Source organism: Crinia signifera, chromosome 19, assembly GCF_055691185.1.
Source record: "Crinia signifera chromosome 19, ASM5569118v1, whole genome shotgun sequence".
Lineage (NCBI taxonomy): Eukaryota > Metazoa > Chordata > Amphibia > Anura > Myobatrachidae > Crinia > Crinia signifera.
This window is the reverse complement of record NC_139226.1, coordinates 92,850,945-92,868,072: the sequence shown is the minus strand read 5'-3', so window position 1 is coordinate 92,868,072 and position 17,128 is coordinate 92,850,945. Positions and strand designations below refer to the sequence as shown.

Sequence of the window (17,128 nt, the reverse complement as noted above, 5' to 3'; positions counted from 1 at the left end):
CAGTAACTTGCTGTATAACTCAGGCGGTGTAAGTGGATTGCATTCCACAGTCGCCTCTGCCTAAATGTTCAAAAATAAGATTTTCTCTTTATTTCACTTCACAGGGCTCTGGGGAACTGTCCTAGGAATACTACGTTTCCATTTCACTTTTATAGGCTATGGGGCATATTTATCATTCAATATTTGCGGGCCATTCCCTGAAAACAGTCATTTTTGGGTGGTACTCCAAATATTAAGCATCGCCCAAGATGGGATTGCAGCAGATATCTCCAATACACCTTTTCCAGATTTAGTAAGCGCCAGATGGTGTTAAGCCCCGTACATACAGGAAGTTTAGCTCAGCGTTTTGTACTGAGGGGCAGATTTATTAAGCTTGGAGAAGAGATAAACTGGAGATAAAGCGGAGAAAAGGTAAAAGGAGATAAAGCACAGCCAATCAACTCCCAACTGTCTTTTTCAAACACAGCTGATTGGCTGTGCTTTATCTCCTTTTACCTTTTCTCCGCTTTATCTCCAGTTTATCTCTTCTCCAAGCTTAATAAATCTGCCCCTGAAGTGTTCTAGGGAAAGCGACTTCCCCTGACTTTCACGGTGGCTAGGTTACCTGTACACACATAGCAATGCATTTATGGGTGATCTGTGATAACTGGGGTTTATTAATCACATGCAGGCGATAAAAACCGGGCTATTATTGCCCCTCTAGGCTAATTTTTTTGCAAGTTCTTCTCGGTCCCCAAACCAAGAATTAGTGTCCCCACTCCCGGCATTACTTGCCTACTCTCCCAGAATAACCGTAAGGCTACAGGAAATCAGGGGGCCACTCCCAGCCCCCGCAAAGCCCCAGAATTACATTTCTGTAACCTCACCCACCTGCATTTCAATATATAGCCGCTCACCCCGTATGTACACCCATCTTCAGGTGGAAGATGAGCAGATGATGCAATTTGCGCTAAGCTGCATTATCGTAGCTCTGCCTTTTGTGTTATTTCCTACTTTGTCCTTTGATGTACTTTACAGTACGATGCTTTATGACTTTGTTATAGCTCTGAAAAATCTAAAAAGTAATAATAAAAAAAATAATCACAGTTACGACAAAACCATGCCTTGTATATGAGTGCCGCTTTAAAAAAATAAAACCCCATCAGAGAACGGCCGTCAACCCGCACCTCCAACAGTCTCGTCCCCATAGACTGAACACCAGGTGTGAGAGAACAAGTAGGATTCCATTCGTTTTTCCGAGAACGCTAAAAAAGGGAGCATGGGATGGGTTTATTTTCGTCCATCAAAATGTTATTTTTTTTACCCCCATCTGCAGTTACTACAGAGCACAGTCATCCCTCCTATGGCAGACGAACACTACTAAGAAGAACTTGGTATGCACTGATGACTCTCTAAATATCAAAAAGAAAATATTTATTTCCCCTCTGTGCTGGTGAGTAAGAGAGATCTATTTAAAGGCTCAGTGCTCATCTCCATTACTCCTGATTTATTCCCGCTTATGGAAATAATATTGAGATTTCACTGTAATATATTTAGTCATTTCTCTTTGCACATATAAATTTCACCTACATCCTATTAGTGCTGGCAAATGCCACGTCTAACCCCTCTGCTGCTAGGCTGCCTGGAGCATTAAGAGAACTCCAGTCACTGACTCTTGCCCAGGCTTTTTGCCATAGTAAGGTATACATGCCGCAGGACACTGCACAGGGGTGGAAGTGAACATCTGCTGTACAGACTGCGTTAGTGATGGGCTACTCTATGTAAGAGCTGGGCTCGGCTATCCTCCCATAGGGTTCTAATATCACTAGTTGAAGGGGGGAGGGGTGTCACCAAACCATTTGTAATATAGCAACAGCAGACATGGATGCCCTCACACAAATGCGCATGCCCCCAGCACATGCCCAGTGTCAGTGCCCAATCCCTGACACTAGTCATGTATGAAAGCCCCATTCAGTCAGCCTTTGTGTTGAGCAATTCCCCCAAATTTTCCCAACCACTTTGGTTCTCAACTCCAGTCCTCAAGTTTCCCAACAGGTCATGTTTTGTGGCGGTCTCCCTACACAGGTGAGTAAATCTACGCAGGGGTCTTTTAACAGAGGAGTTTGCCCGTGAGCTTTGTGAAAAGGAAACCAAGGTCATCCAACCCAGTGCCGTTCGCAGAGGCTGGGAACCACTTGTCTAGACCTGTATAAAGAACACCCTTCTTGGATAATTTAATGTATATCTGGGTACACACTAAGCCAACACACAATCTCGCTAGTCAAGTAACCAATCCAGGGAAGCATATACACTTACCGATCGGCTGTTCACAGCGTCACCCTTTTGTTAACTTCAGTCCCCATAGCTAGTGACTGCCTCTAAACCCACACCTCCATAGCCCTTCAGTGTATGATAGAGTATCCTTCAGCTGGCCATACACTAGGGCGACTCTTCCAAGGTGAAAAGTCACCCGCGATCACCCTAGAGTGGGAACTTCCTGGGTGGCAGGACTGCTTATGATACACCTATCGTATGCAATAGCAGCCAAGCCCCCCCCAATCAATTATGCTTCCTGAGTGATCTTCGGGCTCTGATACAATGCTCATAGGACTGCACAGCTCATCGGACCTAATGTCAAACACATGCAATTTTTACGCTTCCTCTGATTTCTCGCTGGAATGGGATGAAACATTACCAAATCGCCATAGAATTGCCCTAGTGTATGGGCACCTTTAGACCCCGATAAAGACACTTTAGGGGCTTATATAACAAATTAGATTGATTTAAGTCACAAGCAAATAAAAAAGTGACCAGAACCAATAATCCCAATTTGCTGGCTCAAGATCTTTGTGTTACTGTATTTTCTTACATTAAATAAATCATTTAATGTGTTTCAATGAATATTAATTATAAAGCATGTACAAGTATAAGGCACGCATGTTTTATTTATTATGACGCCTAACCAAAAAAAAAAAAGCCAGTTACATTGGCATCATGAAAAACAATGGATTTTTAAGACTAGCGTTATCCTTTAAGTTAATTGCATTTAATTACTTTAAAAAAACGAATGGATGCATCATTAATAAGGATTCATTATAGTCGTTCGGCCACTGAACAACATAGAGGAATAATGTAATATTTACAAAACACAAAAATAGTAATAAAATAATCACGTTCCATTTTGCCTATCCGTTCTACGATTCTCTCTGCCTACTTGCTGTCATGTGCCAGGGACCGCACACAATTTAATAGCACTTGCATGGCGAGGCAGTATTTTTCCTGACGCTTGTCAAGGGCGGCCATCTTTTAATTAGCAAAATAAACAGCGGTATGATAAATGTCATTATTTACTCAACAAATGATCAAAATCATTGTGTTTTTTTCCTCAGCTCTTTGCTCCACAGGGGCAATAAACTGAAAATGTGATGTGATTTATGCCAGACCCTTTGACTCGGTGCGTTCTGTGTCAGCAGGCAAGGGAGTAATAGACTCTGTAGAGCATGCATAAATTTAATCACATCTCTCACAATAAAGGGGAACCTTATTTACTCCGATTTTATTTTTAAAGGATGCATCTTTTCCTTAAAGAAATAACATACCCGGAGCGATTGCACAGAATTTCATTTACAGAGTAAAAAGGAACTAATGACTGTTACCTAATCATTTCCTTTCCGAGTCTTAGGAAGGAAAATACGCCATGTATTTTACTGAAATCATTGTGAATCACCGTTGTGTCTTACAGGCGAGTATAGTGAATGAATGCCTCTGGTGTTGTTTTAGGAGAACAGACAAATGCCTGATATCCATATCCAAGTGAAACAAAATTTCCAGTCCTTCAGCTACTGGTCCTGATTCTTGTTCATTTGTGAAATTGCGAAATTGGTCCTTGGAACCATGGTGCGGATCTGCGCATGCGTAATGGCAAAAATACACATGTGTTTACCCAGTGTTCATTCTAGCACCCTGCTCCTTGTAAAAACCTTGTAGTTCCTCCTTCCTGCCTGGGGTGTCGCTGTCTGCTGTGGTACTTCAAAAACAGTCTAGTTTGTATCTCAATGTTGAGATACAAACCCAACTGTTGTAGAAACATCACAGCAAACAGCGACACCCCAGGCAGGAAGGAGGAACTGCAAGGATTTTTCATGGAGCAGGGTGCTAGAATGAAGACTATTACCCACTCTGTGACGAGAGCTTTCGCACAAAAGGGGGTGGGTAGGGTCTGTCCCATGGGAATGGCCAGTGTTTCCTGGGCGTGCCCACAAAAATGGTGGGTGCGCCCAGAAAAACGCTGGGTGTCCCAATGCGAACGCAGGCATGTCGAAGCCTGTACCAAATTCAGCCATGTCCTTCGTGAATAAAAGTCAGCCTAGACGGATTCAATGGATGGCGACCATCGAATGAGTTTTCGCCCATACGCTCGCATTCCTGTCAGGCGGCGTTTTGACCAGAGCAGAAAATGTACGCTGCTTATCGAGTGGACCTGAATCAGGCCCATTGTTCATGCATATTACAATGTGCCACCTCATTAGCTGCGAAGGTCTGGCCTAGTCACCGCCGAAGCAGAGTAGCCACATTCATTGAGGGCAGAATTACCTCATGCAACATGGCCGTATAGATGTTCCCTAGTTCCTGCCATAAATGCACTAGTGTGCATCATGAAGTAATGGGAGTTTCCATCTTGTCTGTTCAGTTCAGTTTAGTACTAAACGGACTGGATTTGATTGGACATTGTGTTATATAATTACTATTATAAGGAAATGTAACTAAATATTAGCCGCACATGCTGCAATAATGGCATTATTTAGTTGAAATTTACCGGTCAATCATCTTTTGCATGTGTACAGCTAATTCCAACCCTATTTTGCTCAGTCACACTGCATAACCCCCAAAAGAAATGGCCTTCTCCCCGGGACCTCATATCTTTGACCTAGTAGTTCACACCCATTTCACATCATGTACCCCCTAGCCCAATGTGTGGACACTCTGTACCCCCTAGTCCGTGAAATCAGCAAAGGAAAATTGTAGCGCACAAGAAAAAGATGTTGTAACCATAGCAACCCATCAAATATTTGCTTTCTTTTCCTAAATTCTGCTTAAGATTGATCGCAACTGATTGCCATGGGTTACAAAATTCACCTGCACCAGGTTTCTTTACTGTCCCCCTAAAAGTAATTGAAGGTACTTGTTTCCTAGCACGGTGCCCACGATTTTCATCTTATAGTATGCCATCGTTTTGATCGCATCGCATGCGATGCGATCAGACCCAATTTTTTAATTGTACAGGCACCCTGATGGGTGATTAATATGTTAAATGCACCCCCATTGTTAATGACACCCCCACTATGAATGCCAACCCGAAGCGTGGCGAGCGCAGCGAGCCCGCGAGGGGTGGTGGTACGGCGTCCACCGACCTTTTCATACCCCCACTATCCACGTCGACGTGGAGTTGATTTTAGATATTGTGGCGAGCGCAGCAAGCCACCGAGCCCGAAGCGTGGTGAGCCCCACGAGGGGACACGGATTACTTCACATGTATGCCATTGTAATGGCATGCGATGCGAAGCGATATTAAAATTGTACCGTTCGGGTCTTAAGACCCATCCCATCGCATACCTTAATAAGTGGTATGCTATGGCATACGATGGGCGCCGTGCTAGAAAACAAGTACCTAATTGAAAAACATTGGTATTTGAAACTTTAATTGCACATAGCTCCATTGAAATGAATGTTTGGTTGGGGAAATACCAATTAACTTTTTAGACTTTTGACCCCTAAGCTCTACAGGATTTTCATTGTCACCATTATACGAATCACAAAAATAAGTTGTTTTTCAAAGAAAAAAATAACACACTTTTGAATGGCGTATGGAGGACCTGTTTTCAGTCACTTCACTGGATGTCAAGGCTGAACCATTGATAATGATGACTATTTATTGAATGGCATTTTTATCATCTGCAGGTCTAACAAGGCATCTTGCAAAACATAATGCAGACAGATAAAGCGGAGAGATAAAAGGTGTGACAGAGAGAGAGCAATCTATCTACCTGAAATGTGAATGCAAGGTCAAAACAGATAGTGATTGGGTGGGTCTGTGACTCTGTTTGAGGACGTTAGTTTGAGGGCAAATAGTTTTAACTACTGGTATAAAAGTTGGCTGTCAGGTCACGATCAGGGAACAAAAGAATAGCAGAGAAACAAGAGGAGCGCCATGGAGAAAGTATTTTCACGTAGACCAAAAATAAATAATATATCACAAAGTCAACAGAATCTCAAATAATAGAAACAGCCCGTACCAGGCTTCACATTCAATGAGTAATAGAGATATGGAACGTTACTTAAAAATAAGAAGGTAAATATAGGCTTGCATCAGGATAAGAGGACATTTGCCTCAAGGTTGTTCGAAGGACCATCTAGGTTCCAGCTATTGATGTGGGAATATATCACCGTACGTGACTTTTCGCATTATTTTTTTTATTTAAGGACACTTAAAAAAAAAATAATAATAAAAAAATTTGAAGTGGAAATTATCAATTTTTTTTTTCATTTATTGAATTTTTTTTTTAACTTTTCTCCTTCATCTTCACAATTTTTTTGTGAGAATGAACAGAAATTGTGGCAGACACCCAAGAAAATTTCCATAGTTTTCTAAAAGTAAAATAATTTCTCAAGCAGGTTGTGGGGAATGGTGGTTTCTGGGCAAACCCCCTCCCCAAGTTTGCCTATAAGTAATGGTTTGCGGTAACCATTTAATAAATATACCACTAAGAGTTTTATTAAGGCAAATGTATGTTTTCAATTATGTTTTAATATCATTATCAGACATACTGTATATACTGGTATCAGAAAAGAAGAAGACAAAAAGTTCAGAACTCTGAGCTTTGCTCGCCGATACAAAAATAAATAGGTACAAAAATGAGAAGTTATGAGAAAATTATTCATTTTATTTACATAAAATATCTTTTATTATGGTGATTTAACTGTTGGTTGCGGAGTCAGTTAATTGATGCATGAGTTCAACAAATATTAAAACATTCCATTCTTCTATTGGCACAAATAAATTTCAGAGCCACTCCTACCCATGAAATAAAATTTGTCTGACGCTTTACAGCTGCTGCAAAAGTTATCACCAGAACGGTTTTGTGCAACCAAGTATACTAAATAATGCTTAGACCAGTGGTTCCCAAACTTTTTTGATTCATGGTACCCTAGGGTATGAGAATTTTTTCCATGACCCCCTTAGGCCAAAAGTTTCTTGTTCGGAAATTTAGAAAAATATTAAATTGTGTTTATATGTCATCTTTACGGTCAGCTTTGTATTATTCTCTTCTATTTTTCCACAAAAATTGGAAGTCCCAAAACTGGTTTTGTCTATTACTCTGACCAAAAATAATTTGATTTGATTCTGTTCCACCAATTCAGGGCACCCCTGCAGGTGTTTTAGGGCAAGGATAATTGGGCAGCACTGATATGTAGTTTAGTGTAATTAACTAAAGTCTACAAAAGAGTTTTGTACGTGGCAGGAAGCTTTGGTAGATCAGTATTGCTGCCCATGATTACTAGGTTCCTTTGAAGTTGCAGAGTGATTGTTGGCTGGTTGTTTACCCTTGCTCACCTATGCAATACAAACTCAGATAACTAATTTGTGTCCTATTAAGATGACTCGTTAACACATTTATCAGATCAAGCCCAGACACGGGCCTTTGTCTTTTGTGTAACTGACAAAAAGGAGTTCAAGTGGCGTTCTATATTAGTTTGTTCTCCATTGTGTTCCGCTCATACACGAGGAACGTACTGGCACATTGAGAGGGTAAATTCTCGCTCTCATTTCCGGATTCTGTGGTTTATGAAAAGTTAATGAACCAATGCCCTATAATGAGTGTTTCAAACAATATGTATTTCCCAGAAGAGTGAAATATTTAGAATGATAAGATAAGTAATGTTTATTTCTTATTTCATTGCTTAAGGATCGTTCTGAGACAACGCGGCAAGAGAAAACGTTCCAGTAACAATAGTCATATGATCTCCACACCGTGCTTGGACAGAAATGGTGACAAAGTGCATGTGAAGATATTTCACATGTATGTCCTACACGGTTTCTCTGCTCTCTTTGTAGATCATTTAGGTACACATAACATAAGTGTATGAGCTACCATTGTGTATCCCGGCCTGCATTACACTCTAAAGCTAGGACACCAGCACCAGCCCCCGACACTAATCAGCTGACTCCCACTTCCGTCATCTCAGGAGGTTTTTGGTCATGGCTAATACCATGCTAAACATTGCCAATTTGGTGGAGAAAAAAGGTCCATAACAGTCCGACTGTTTCCAAAACCACCACTGGAATTTGGTCAGGATGAAAAGCCACCCAAGCTGGGTTGTCCTATGTTTATAACTTCTGAAGATCTCAAAATAGTGATCTATGGATCATTGTTACTGAATTTGATATATTTATAAACACTGGGAGTGCTCTACTTTCTCTTCTGTACATTTGGTGTTTGTGAAACATACGGCAAATATAGACTTAAGGCCCCATACATAAGTGTGACTTGTCTGAAGGGCAAGACACATCCGATATCCCGTGAACTCTGTCTGCACCTCCCCTGTAGTCCTTCCATCCGATTTGGCACTCGATGTGCCATTTTTACATGCAATTTTTCACATTCATTTTTTTCGCATTTAAAACTAGCACCGAATTGCAAGGGGAGTTCAATTGAAATCGGATGCGATGAATTAGATGCAGCCGAGATTTGCAGGAACGACTGCGGTTCCGACTTAACGTATGTGCAGGACGTTCAATCTCTGTATCTGATGCGCATGGAGCCACGCATCGGATCGGATCCGATGTCAAACACATGCGACCTGGACACTTTTCACCCAATTTCTCTGGCTGATTCATCGGAATCGGGTGAAACTTCCCAAAATCGCATAAGTGTATGGCCAGCTTTAGTGTCCATTCTAGCAACTTTCAAAACCCGCGCAGTTCCTCCTGCTTGCCTGTGGTGTCTGCTGTGATGCTTCTAGCACAGTGTGGTCTGTATTTCAGCACTGATATGTAGACCACACGTGTTCGTAGCTTCACGGCATAGAGCAACCACCTAGGCTGGGAAGAGGAAGTGTGTGGGTTTTAAAAGATGCAGGGAGCTAGAATGAATACTACAGACTGTCTCTATAGACAACTACTGGGATTCATTCATTTATGAGGTACTTGAGACCGCGACCGCTCGCCACGCTTCGGGCACAGTGGCTCGCTGCGCTCGCCACACTATATAAAATCAACTCCATGCATAGTTGGATAGTAGGGGTATGAAAAAATGGGGTGCATTTAACATGGGAGCCCAGATAATACATAAGTACCATTTATCCTGGTACTACGGAGATGTCAAATCTCCTCTGACTTCTTAAACAGTTCTAGTTCTCAGCCAGCAGGTGACAGATTGTTATTCTGACAGTATCTTCTACTACTGCTGCTATGCTGAGGTTCTGTTCTGTTGTGGGGGGTTCTGCAGTATTATTTAGGCTGTGTATACAGCTGCATCCTACATTTCTTCTATGTGGATGTGTATTATGTTGATACATAAGAATCTATCTCATCACAATTACTACCAGGGGCTGACTAGAAAAATGTTAGCCTCGGGCAAGCAAACGGCACTGACATGACCAAAGGTGGTTTAGTCTACGACCATGTGGATTTCTCTGGAGCAGCTGTGCGATACAACCGACATCAGCGCAATACTTTTCCAGAGCGGTATGGGTTACATTACGGGTTCTCTATGCCAATCTCCACAGATATGTTCATGTAAGGCTAGCCTGGTTGCTCAAACACAGAGTACAGATGTAGCCATGCTTACCCATGCCACGATTCAAGGGTGGCACGATTAGTGTGCCCACTTGCATGCGACATACACACACCTCATTATAATCTATGGGTGATTGCCGGACGGGACTATTTTTAGCTCAAAGATGAAACCTGTCTATGGGCCAGATGTATCACGCTTCAGAAAGTGATAAAGTGGAGAGTGATAAGCATCCAGCCCCTAACTGTCTGTAACGTGGAAGTTAGGGGCTGATTGGTCGGTTGTTTATCCCTCTCCCCTTTATCACTTTTTAAAGCTTGCTACATCTGGCCCTGTATCTGTATTTTAAAGGTTTAAATACTTTTTTATTCAAACATCACAATTACTAAAGATGATACGATTTTATCTTGAGGGTAACACTAGTAAGGAAGTAGGATTATAGATGGGGTAGTATTAGTAGTAAGGACACATGACAGCAGGGTGGGGTAATAGTTTGGTGCACCATGCTCTTGTAGCGGTGTACTAGAATGGAATATGGGTGTCTACACACCTTAGTTGTCATTCACTTGATGTGGACTTGAACAGCCATTAAAAGCTATAATAAAAAAAAAACAATAAAAAAAAAAAAACAGCTCTCCCACATTGCTTGCAGTGCCTGATATACAATACAGAGAGTGGCCCAGAGATCACCTGATAATTCGTTGGGCATTCTTCTAGCCAGAATGCACAAAATATAGAATTATAGTTACCACTACACAAACTATACTGTATTATTGTTATTCTTTTTATTATATACTGTAGGGGTTATTCTAATTGCATGGGGGACCGATGTTTAGCATCTGCGCATGCGCATTTATGTGCAAGTGCAGATGCTGGGTGCGAGCGGGCACAGCGAATGTCCGCCGTCCCCCTCGCACCTAGCACTGGGCGTTTCCATGCAGCTACTAAAGATTATAATGTTTATCTTGAGGGTAATACTAGTAAGGAAGCAGGATCATGTCAGCGGATGTCAGCTGCCTGACCGTTTCCCACACAGGGCGCTTGCAAATGTAATACACCATAGAGTTGTCTTATATTTGCGAACGCTGAAGAAATCATTGGAGGGTCGGCGACCATGGAATGATTTCGCCCTTGCAGGATGAGAATGGATGTTTATGGTAAACTAGCGAGGGAAGGGGGCTTTGGCCGTGCGGGTGTCGTTAGAGAGAGTCACTGAGGCCTGGGGAGAGTCAGTGAGGCCTGGGTCTGGAGTTGGGCCCTCCCTGGGCTAAGTTCCATGCCACGGTGTCTCCTGGGGGCAGAGGCCCCATCTCCTGGGTGAGACAGGGGGGCCAAGACTGGGCCTGCAGGAAAGGGGAGCCACTGCTGGTGTCTCCTGAGGGCAGAGGCCCCCTCTCCTGCAGCCTCTCTCCTGGGGATGAGCCTGTGAGCTGGGGTTCATGATCCAGTCAGTGCTGGACAGAGGGGGGTGGGGGTACTGCTGGTGCCCTCGTACAGCTTCCCCTCACCTGTCTCTCGGATGATCGCCGGGAGCCTGGATGCCGGGTTGTGGGATGGATGGGGGTCCTCCTCAGCCCATGGCCTGCTCGGAGGCCACTTGCAGAATGTCTGTGTGGGGTCTCCGCTAGGCGGGACCACCGCTGCCTGGAGGATCCTTGCCCTCTCTCCTCTCCTCCCTCCTCCATGATGACAATCTTCCCGTGTTCCCGGCCACTCACAGCTCGCTCGTCTCGCCCGTCCAAAGTAATAACATAATAATCTTATTGGAATTAATTATTGAGGCAATGTACTAACAAGCACATTCAGGTACAAGCTCTGTTAGATAATTACATATATAGACAGTGGCATCACAAGCAAGCTCCTGTAACAGATTAAAAGCCAGATTAAAAGCCCCCCCCCCCCCCCCCCCCCGAAATATTCTGAAGAACCACAGTTTCCAGAATATTTCAATCTTTGGAACACATTCTGCCTTATGCTTGGTAAAATCTAAGTCAATTCGAGGGGCTGACCAAGTGGCCGATTCAGGTACGCATATACGCTTACTGATCAGCCGCTCAATGCATCAAACTAATGTCACAGCTGGCCAGGAATTTGAATTCGCCCAATTTGACTTCAGTACCTTTAGCAAGTGTATGGCTGTTGTGCACAACCAATACACACAGCCAGATTTGCCAATACATCTTCAGGAACAAACTAGAAGGCATTGGCTGTGTTATGAAGTAGAAAGTAAGGCTAAAACGTTATTTCTTGCTCATTACAAGAACACATTTATATGTTGGATGCACCTTTGAATAAACGGTATTTAAGTGTATTTATATTTATAAAAGCAGATTTCTCCTGCATGGAAACATGATGTGTAAAGATGAGTTCTATCGAGGTGTGACGAGTAACTCCTAACCATGAAATGACTTTAATGGCTTTTAAATAAATGGTATGTACTGTAATACATAGCGAAGAGGGAGCGGCCATGGAATGTTCCCCGAGGCTAAGCATCTTTCAGCGGAGATGCTGTGTATGAGAGAATAAATTGTGGAAAGGACCTGAGCAGTGTGCACAAACAACGGTTTTGTGTGAACTTGGCCTTTAAAAGTGGCGACATCAATCATGCAGGGAGACATTTAAATTTTAGATTACCTGTGGCGGTGATGGTAACATTTTCGGAATGAGAAGTCACCACAACAGAGATAAATAGCATGTTTTGCTCTAAAAGACACAGTACATGGCGGCCTCTGTTATTTATGGGACCGCTGAAGCGGAGTCTTAGCAAACCACGAGAGATATAAGTGGTTGGAAACAGGGTACTGTATTACAACCCCTCTAGCAGCCTAACCCTAACTGCCAGTTTCCACTGTAGCCTAACCCTAACCTCCTGCATCTCCACAGCCTAAACCTTCCACTAGACTAGAGCCTAACCCTACCTCCCCATTCTTACCTCTGGGATCCATTGGGATGTTTGGGATCCAGCTGTGGATCTTCTGACCATTAGAATCCTGACTGTCAGTATATTGGACCTTATTCAGGTCCATTTGTTCGAACCCTATCGTTTGCAAGGGGTCCAATGGTGTGAGTCTGCACATACGCAGACGCATTTATGCGCAGACCCCGTTGCGTGTGGCTACCCAAGTGTGCAGGTGGAGGGTGTGGAGGGGCGGGCCCGGGTCACTTGCATATGGGAACGCCCAGTGTTTCATGGGTGTCCCTATGGTCAAATGCCCCGATGACACGGGGGTGGCCAGCTGACATCACCGGATGTCAGCTGACCGCCCATTTCCTCCAAGCATATATAAGTGACTTTGCCATCATTCGATGGTCGCCAACCATCGAATGATGTGGGTGAATCCCCCTAGGCTGCAAATGGATGTTATTGTGCAACATCCATTCACAGGCCCTGCGGGGGAATCGCCCTTGTGAATGGTTGGCGTCAAGGCCCCCATTCGCAAGGCGGGGTTTGGTCAACTTGCAAGGCTGCAAATCAGTAGCCTTGTGAACCAACCAGAATAACCCCCATTGGCCGCATACCCTCATGAGCAAGATTACGATTTAATACACCCCACCACCACCACCACCACACACATACTACCCCCTACTGTATAACAAGTTCACTAGAAGTTCCCCTGCAAGTTTCTGCATCAGTAATTGGTGCAGTCCGTTATATTTACCGTAGCCTGACAGTTACGGTCATCAACCTATGAGTAAAATATACATAAAATATAGATACTACGCATGAGTATAGGTGATGACCTGTGTAATAGAAAAAGGTATACCACATATTCCAGAAGATAAAAAGCAGAATATTTGGAATTGAGGACACTTAGACACTAGGGCCCAGGGGATACGTGAGAACATTCTTTTCAACAGAAAAAGTCCCAGGATTTCTAACAGACTTATAAGCAAGGAAAAATGTTTCAAGTGAATCCTTCTAAATTTAGAAACAGATGAGAGGCGAGATTAGAGCGCACAGTGCCCAAGAGAGACCAATGCTAACTATAGACCGCTGGTCTCTATCGGTGCAATGTATTACAACGGCAGTGGACATTTGATGTTCAGTACAAGAGACTGTCCAAAATTAGCCAGATGAGAGATCCGTCCATCTAACCAACGAGAGGAGATACAATTATTGGGTTATACTTACCCCTAATTTATCAAATAAAATGCTTTATTCCAGTCTACTTCAAGAATCTGGGGCACACTATTTAATTATCTGAATTTTAACCCGTTAATTATAATTTCTTATCTCTACTGGCAATAAGACGTTATATACTGCGGCATGTATCTTAACACGCAAGCAGGGACAGGTTCTCAGATAGAAGCCCATCTCTGCTATGCGTAAAAGGAAAATTATGACATTAGCGCACATTTTATGGGGGTTGGGTCCTCCAGTGAGACCGCGCCCCTTTTTCACCTGTAGGAGACTTTGGCACACTGGTAATCACAGAGGCTGGTGACACCTCTTGCCTATGGGCTAGCCTAATTTTGAGAAGGCATTAGCTACTGAGGTGAATGTCCAGATTCTGGTGCTTGCCAATTTCAACAATAAAGCAGTCCTGTTTTGCAATTGAAAACGGGGACCGATGCACATTTTGCCAATAAAGGCTGTAGTTCCCTGTTGTCTGGGATACTTCATAAATTGCAGGTACTCCCTGAAAATGGGTGTATTCAGGGGATTTCTCACAAATATTCATTGATACATAGTCCCCTTTATCATCTAGTCAGAGTATTTAATCTTCATAGCCCTTGCAATGCAGTTCCAACTATCAACCAGCAGCAATTTTTTAAATATATATATATATATATATATATATATATATATATGTACATATCTATATCTACAGTATCTATCTATCTATCTACTCACCTCTATGAGCTGAAGTACCACCAGTGACCACTACTGTCCATTTGATGGACCAAATTACTCTGTTGTGCACTAAAAGATGTCATTATAGAAAGTGAAAGCAATTTTTGAGAGCGAGCTGTGACAGCAGAGATTGGAGGTAGGAGAAGATGTGGACTGGGGGTGGAGTGTTTGAGCTGTGATCGTTTTAGCCCACAAAGTGAAAGTCAAAACTTTCACAGCTTAAAGCGAAAGTACATTGCAGAAGCCGTCATTTTGACAGGCTTTTAACTAGTATAAATATATCTGTCCAATGGTAAGCCAGAAACAAAAGTCTATTAGTGTGGTTAAAATTGCAGGGAGACATGCAAATGAATGAATTACACCCTACCGTACCTGAATCTGGACAGCCCTTTGGTGATTGTTGGAACATGTGGCAAAAAGGTTTTTTAGTACATGTGGTCTCAGTTGAACTTAAGGAATTTCAGAATGGGCTAAACATGCAAAACAAAGCATTGACACATTCAAACTTAAATGAAATCCTGTAACCAATATCATGTAAAACTCACCACACCATAATTACAAGACCGAAATAGAGAACCGGAAAGAAGCGACACCCACTCGCATCCTTCTGCTCCAGGCCGCACTCTGCACAACCATTACATCTGGCATAAACCATTATGAAGAAGGGAAAGGCCCGTGGATAATTGGCCACAGATTTTACTTACTTCCCATCCTAGATTCGCCTCCTTTAATGTGGTCTTCTGTATCATGATATAAGGTCCTAATCTTTCCCCAATTTCAATTCTCTTCTTGGCCCAAATTCCCAGACCAGCTCCTGGTATCGACGATTCTCTCAGTTCAAAGTCTGGGGGGATTGGAATATCATCAGGAATGTAGACGGGGGCTTCGTAGGGTGACCCCTCCTTTGGGGTAAAGTCTTCGCTGGGTGAGGGAGGTCCTACAGGAATAGGTGACATAATACTGTCCTCTGTCTCTTCTTCTGCACTGTCACCGCCAAGTAGATCCGGGTCAGGCTCATACATATTATTTACAATGTCGCTGTCACCTGCCAAAAAGAAGACAGTTGAATTTAGGAAGTGGCAGACCACACAAATACTGTAGGTCATGTGATGTGATAAGAGAGAATGTGTAACCTCATGTACAGTATCCAGTGTAAACTCAAGACCCAAATACATGTTCATTCCTCATCCATATCAGAGGTGGAACTATTAATAATGCAGCTGGATGAGTGCACCGGGGCCCCTGGGGACTGTCACCTTCTTCCCGTCACCCACTGTTTTTTACTGTCACACTCTGCCTCCCCCCGGCACCCTCTATATTACTTTTATAATATGAAGCAGTTGGCTCCAACTTGCCTACTCCTCCAGACAGTGGCTGTAAGAGTTTACCCTAGATGAACCTTAAACTCTTATGCTAGAGACAGATATAGCGGACAATGTCGGGTACTTAAAATCTAGATACTTATATGTTAGTTGGGCGCCCACTAAGCTATTTGCTTAGTTTTACGTGTCCGCTCGCCACGCTTCGGGTGCGGTGGCTCACCACACTATATAAAATCAACTCCATGCCGACATGGATAGTGGGGGTATGAGCGTAGTAACTATAGTGGGCGCCCAACTAACATATTAGTACCAAAATGTACATTTTATACATTTTTTCAAGCACCTGGAGTGACTTCAAAGGATACTGTATATATATATATATATATATATATATATATATATATATATATATATATATATATATATATGTATACATACATACATACATACATACACACACACACATATATACACACACAATATTGTATATCCTATAATATTTATTAGAACAGTTTCATTTGTCAATGAATTTATCATCTATCAGCCACAAACGTCCATTTATTTAAAATAATAATAATAATAATGTAATTAATCTTTATTTAATTTGTAGAAATGCAAAGGTAAATTACAAGTCAACCGCACAAAGGATTATACAATGGATTGTAATAATGAGGTGCATTATTCCCTGAAATAACAGTGGATTTGAAAACTGAAGCTTCATTGTGTATTTTGAGTTGTAAATTCCATGGTTACCATAAAACGCTCTACAATTAGGAAATTAGCCTGATTATGTTAGCAAGATCCTAATTATTACACATGAATGAATATACTGTATTTAGTGATTCGAAGGCAAAGGAATATAAAATAAACAGAGACAATCGATTCTTTGAGTCTCTCCTCCCACAGTATATAGGCAACATTGGCAAAAAGGCTTACGATCAGTTTGCAGAGCATACTCGTCTATCATCCCAGAATTTATGGAAGTCTCCTGTTTTTTTGTGAAGTCCCCCACACACCTGGTAGAGTAGGAAGATCTCCCACATCTCCTCTACTTACTACTGAAGGAGGCAGGAGAGGGAGATAAACATCGGAATTGTAACGCCGTGGAGAGTGTTGGTTCCAAATGCCGCAAATCAGAAATGTGGACAAGGCTTAATGACAACTGCCTCCAAAGTGTC

The 17,128-nt window shown here is 42.5% G+C and overlaps 1 protein-coding gene across 8 annotated transcripts in view; it reads right to left on the bottom strand.

Annotated features, from left to right (window-relative positions):
• The window catches only part of PRDM16 (PR/SET domain 16), a 478,584-nt gene that overhangs the window by 324,543 nt on the left and 136,913 nt on the right, over positions 1 to 17,128 (bottom strand). For all 8 annotated transcript variants that reach the window (XM_083162920.1, XM_083162922.1, XM_083162919.1 and 5 more), the window contains exon 2: positions 15,333 to 15,673. In XM_083162920.1, coding sequence (XP_083019046.1) covers positions 15,333 to 15,673 — 341 coding nt within the window. The remainder of the gene's footprint in view (positions 1 to 15,332; positions 15,674 to 17,128) is intronic.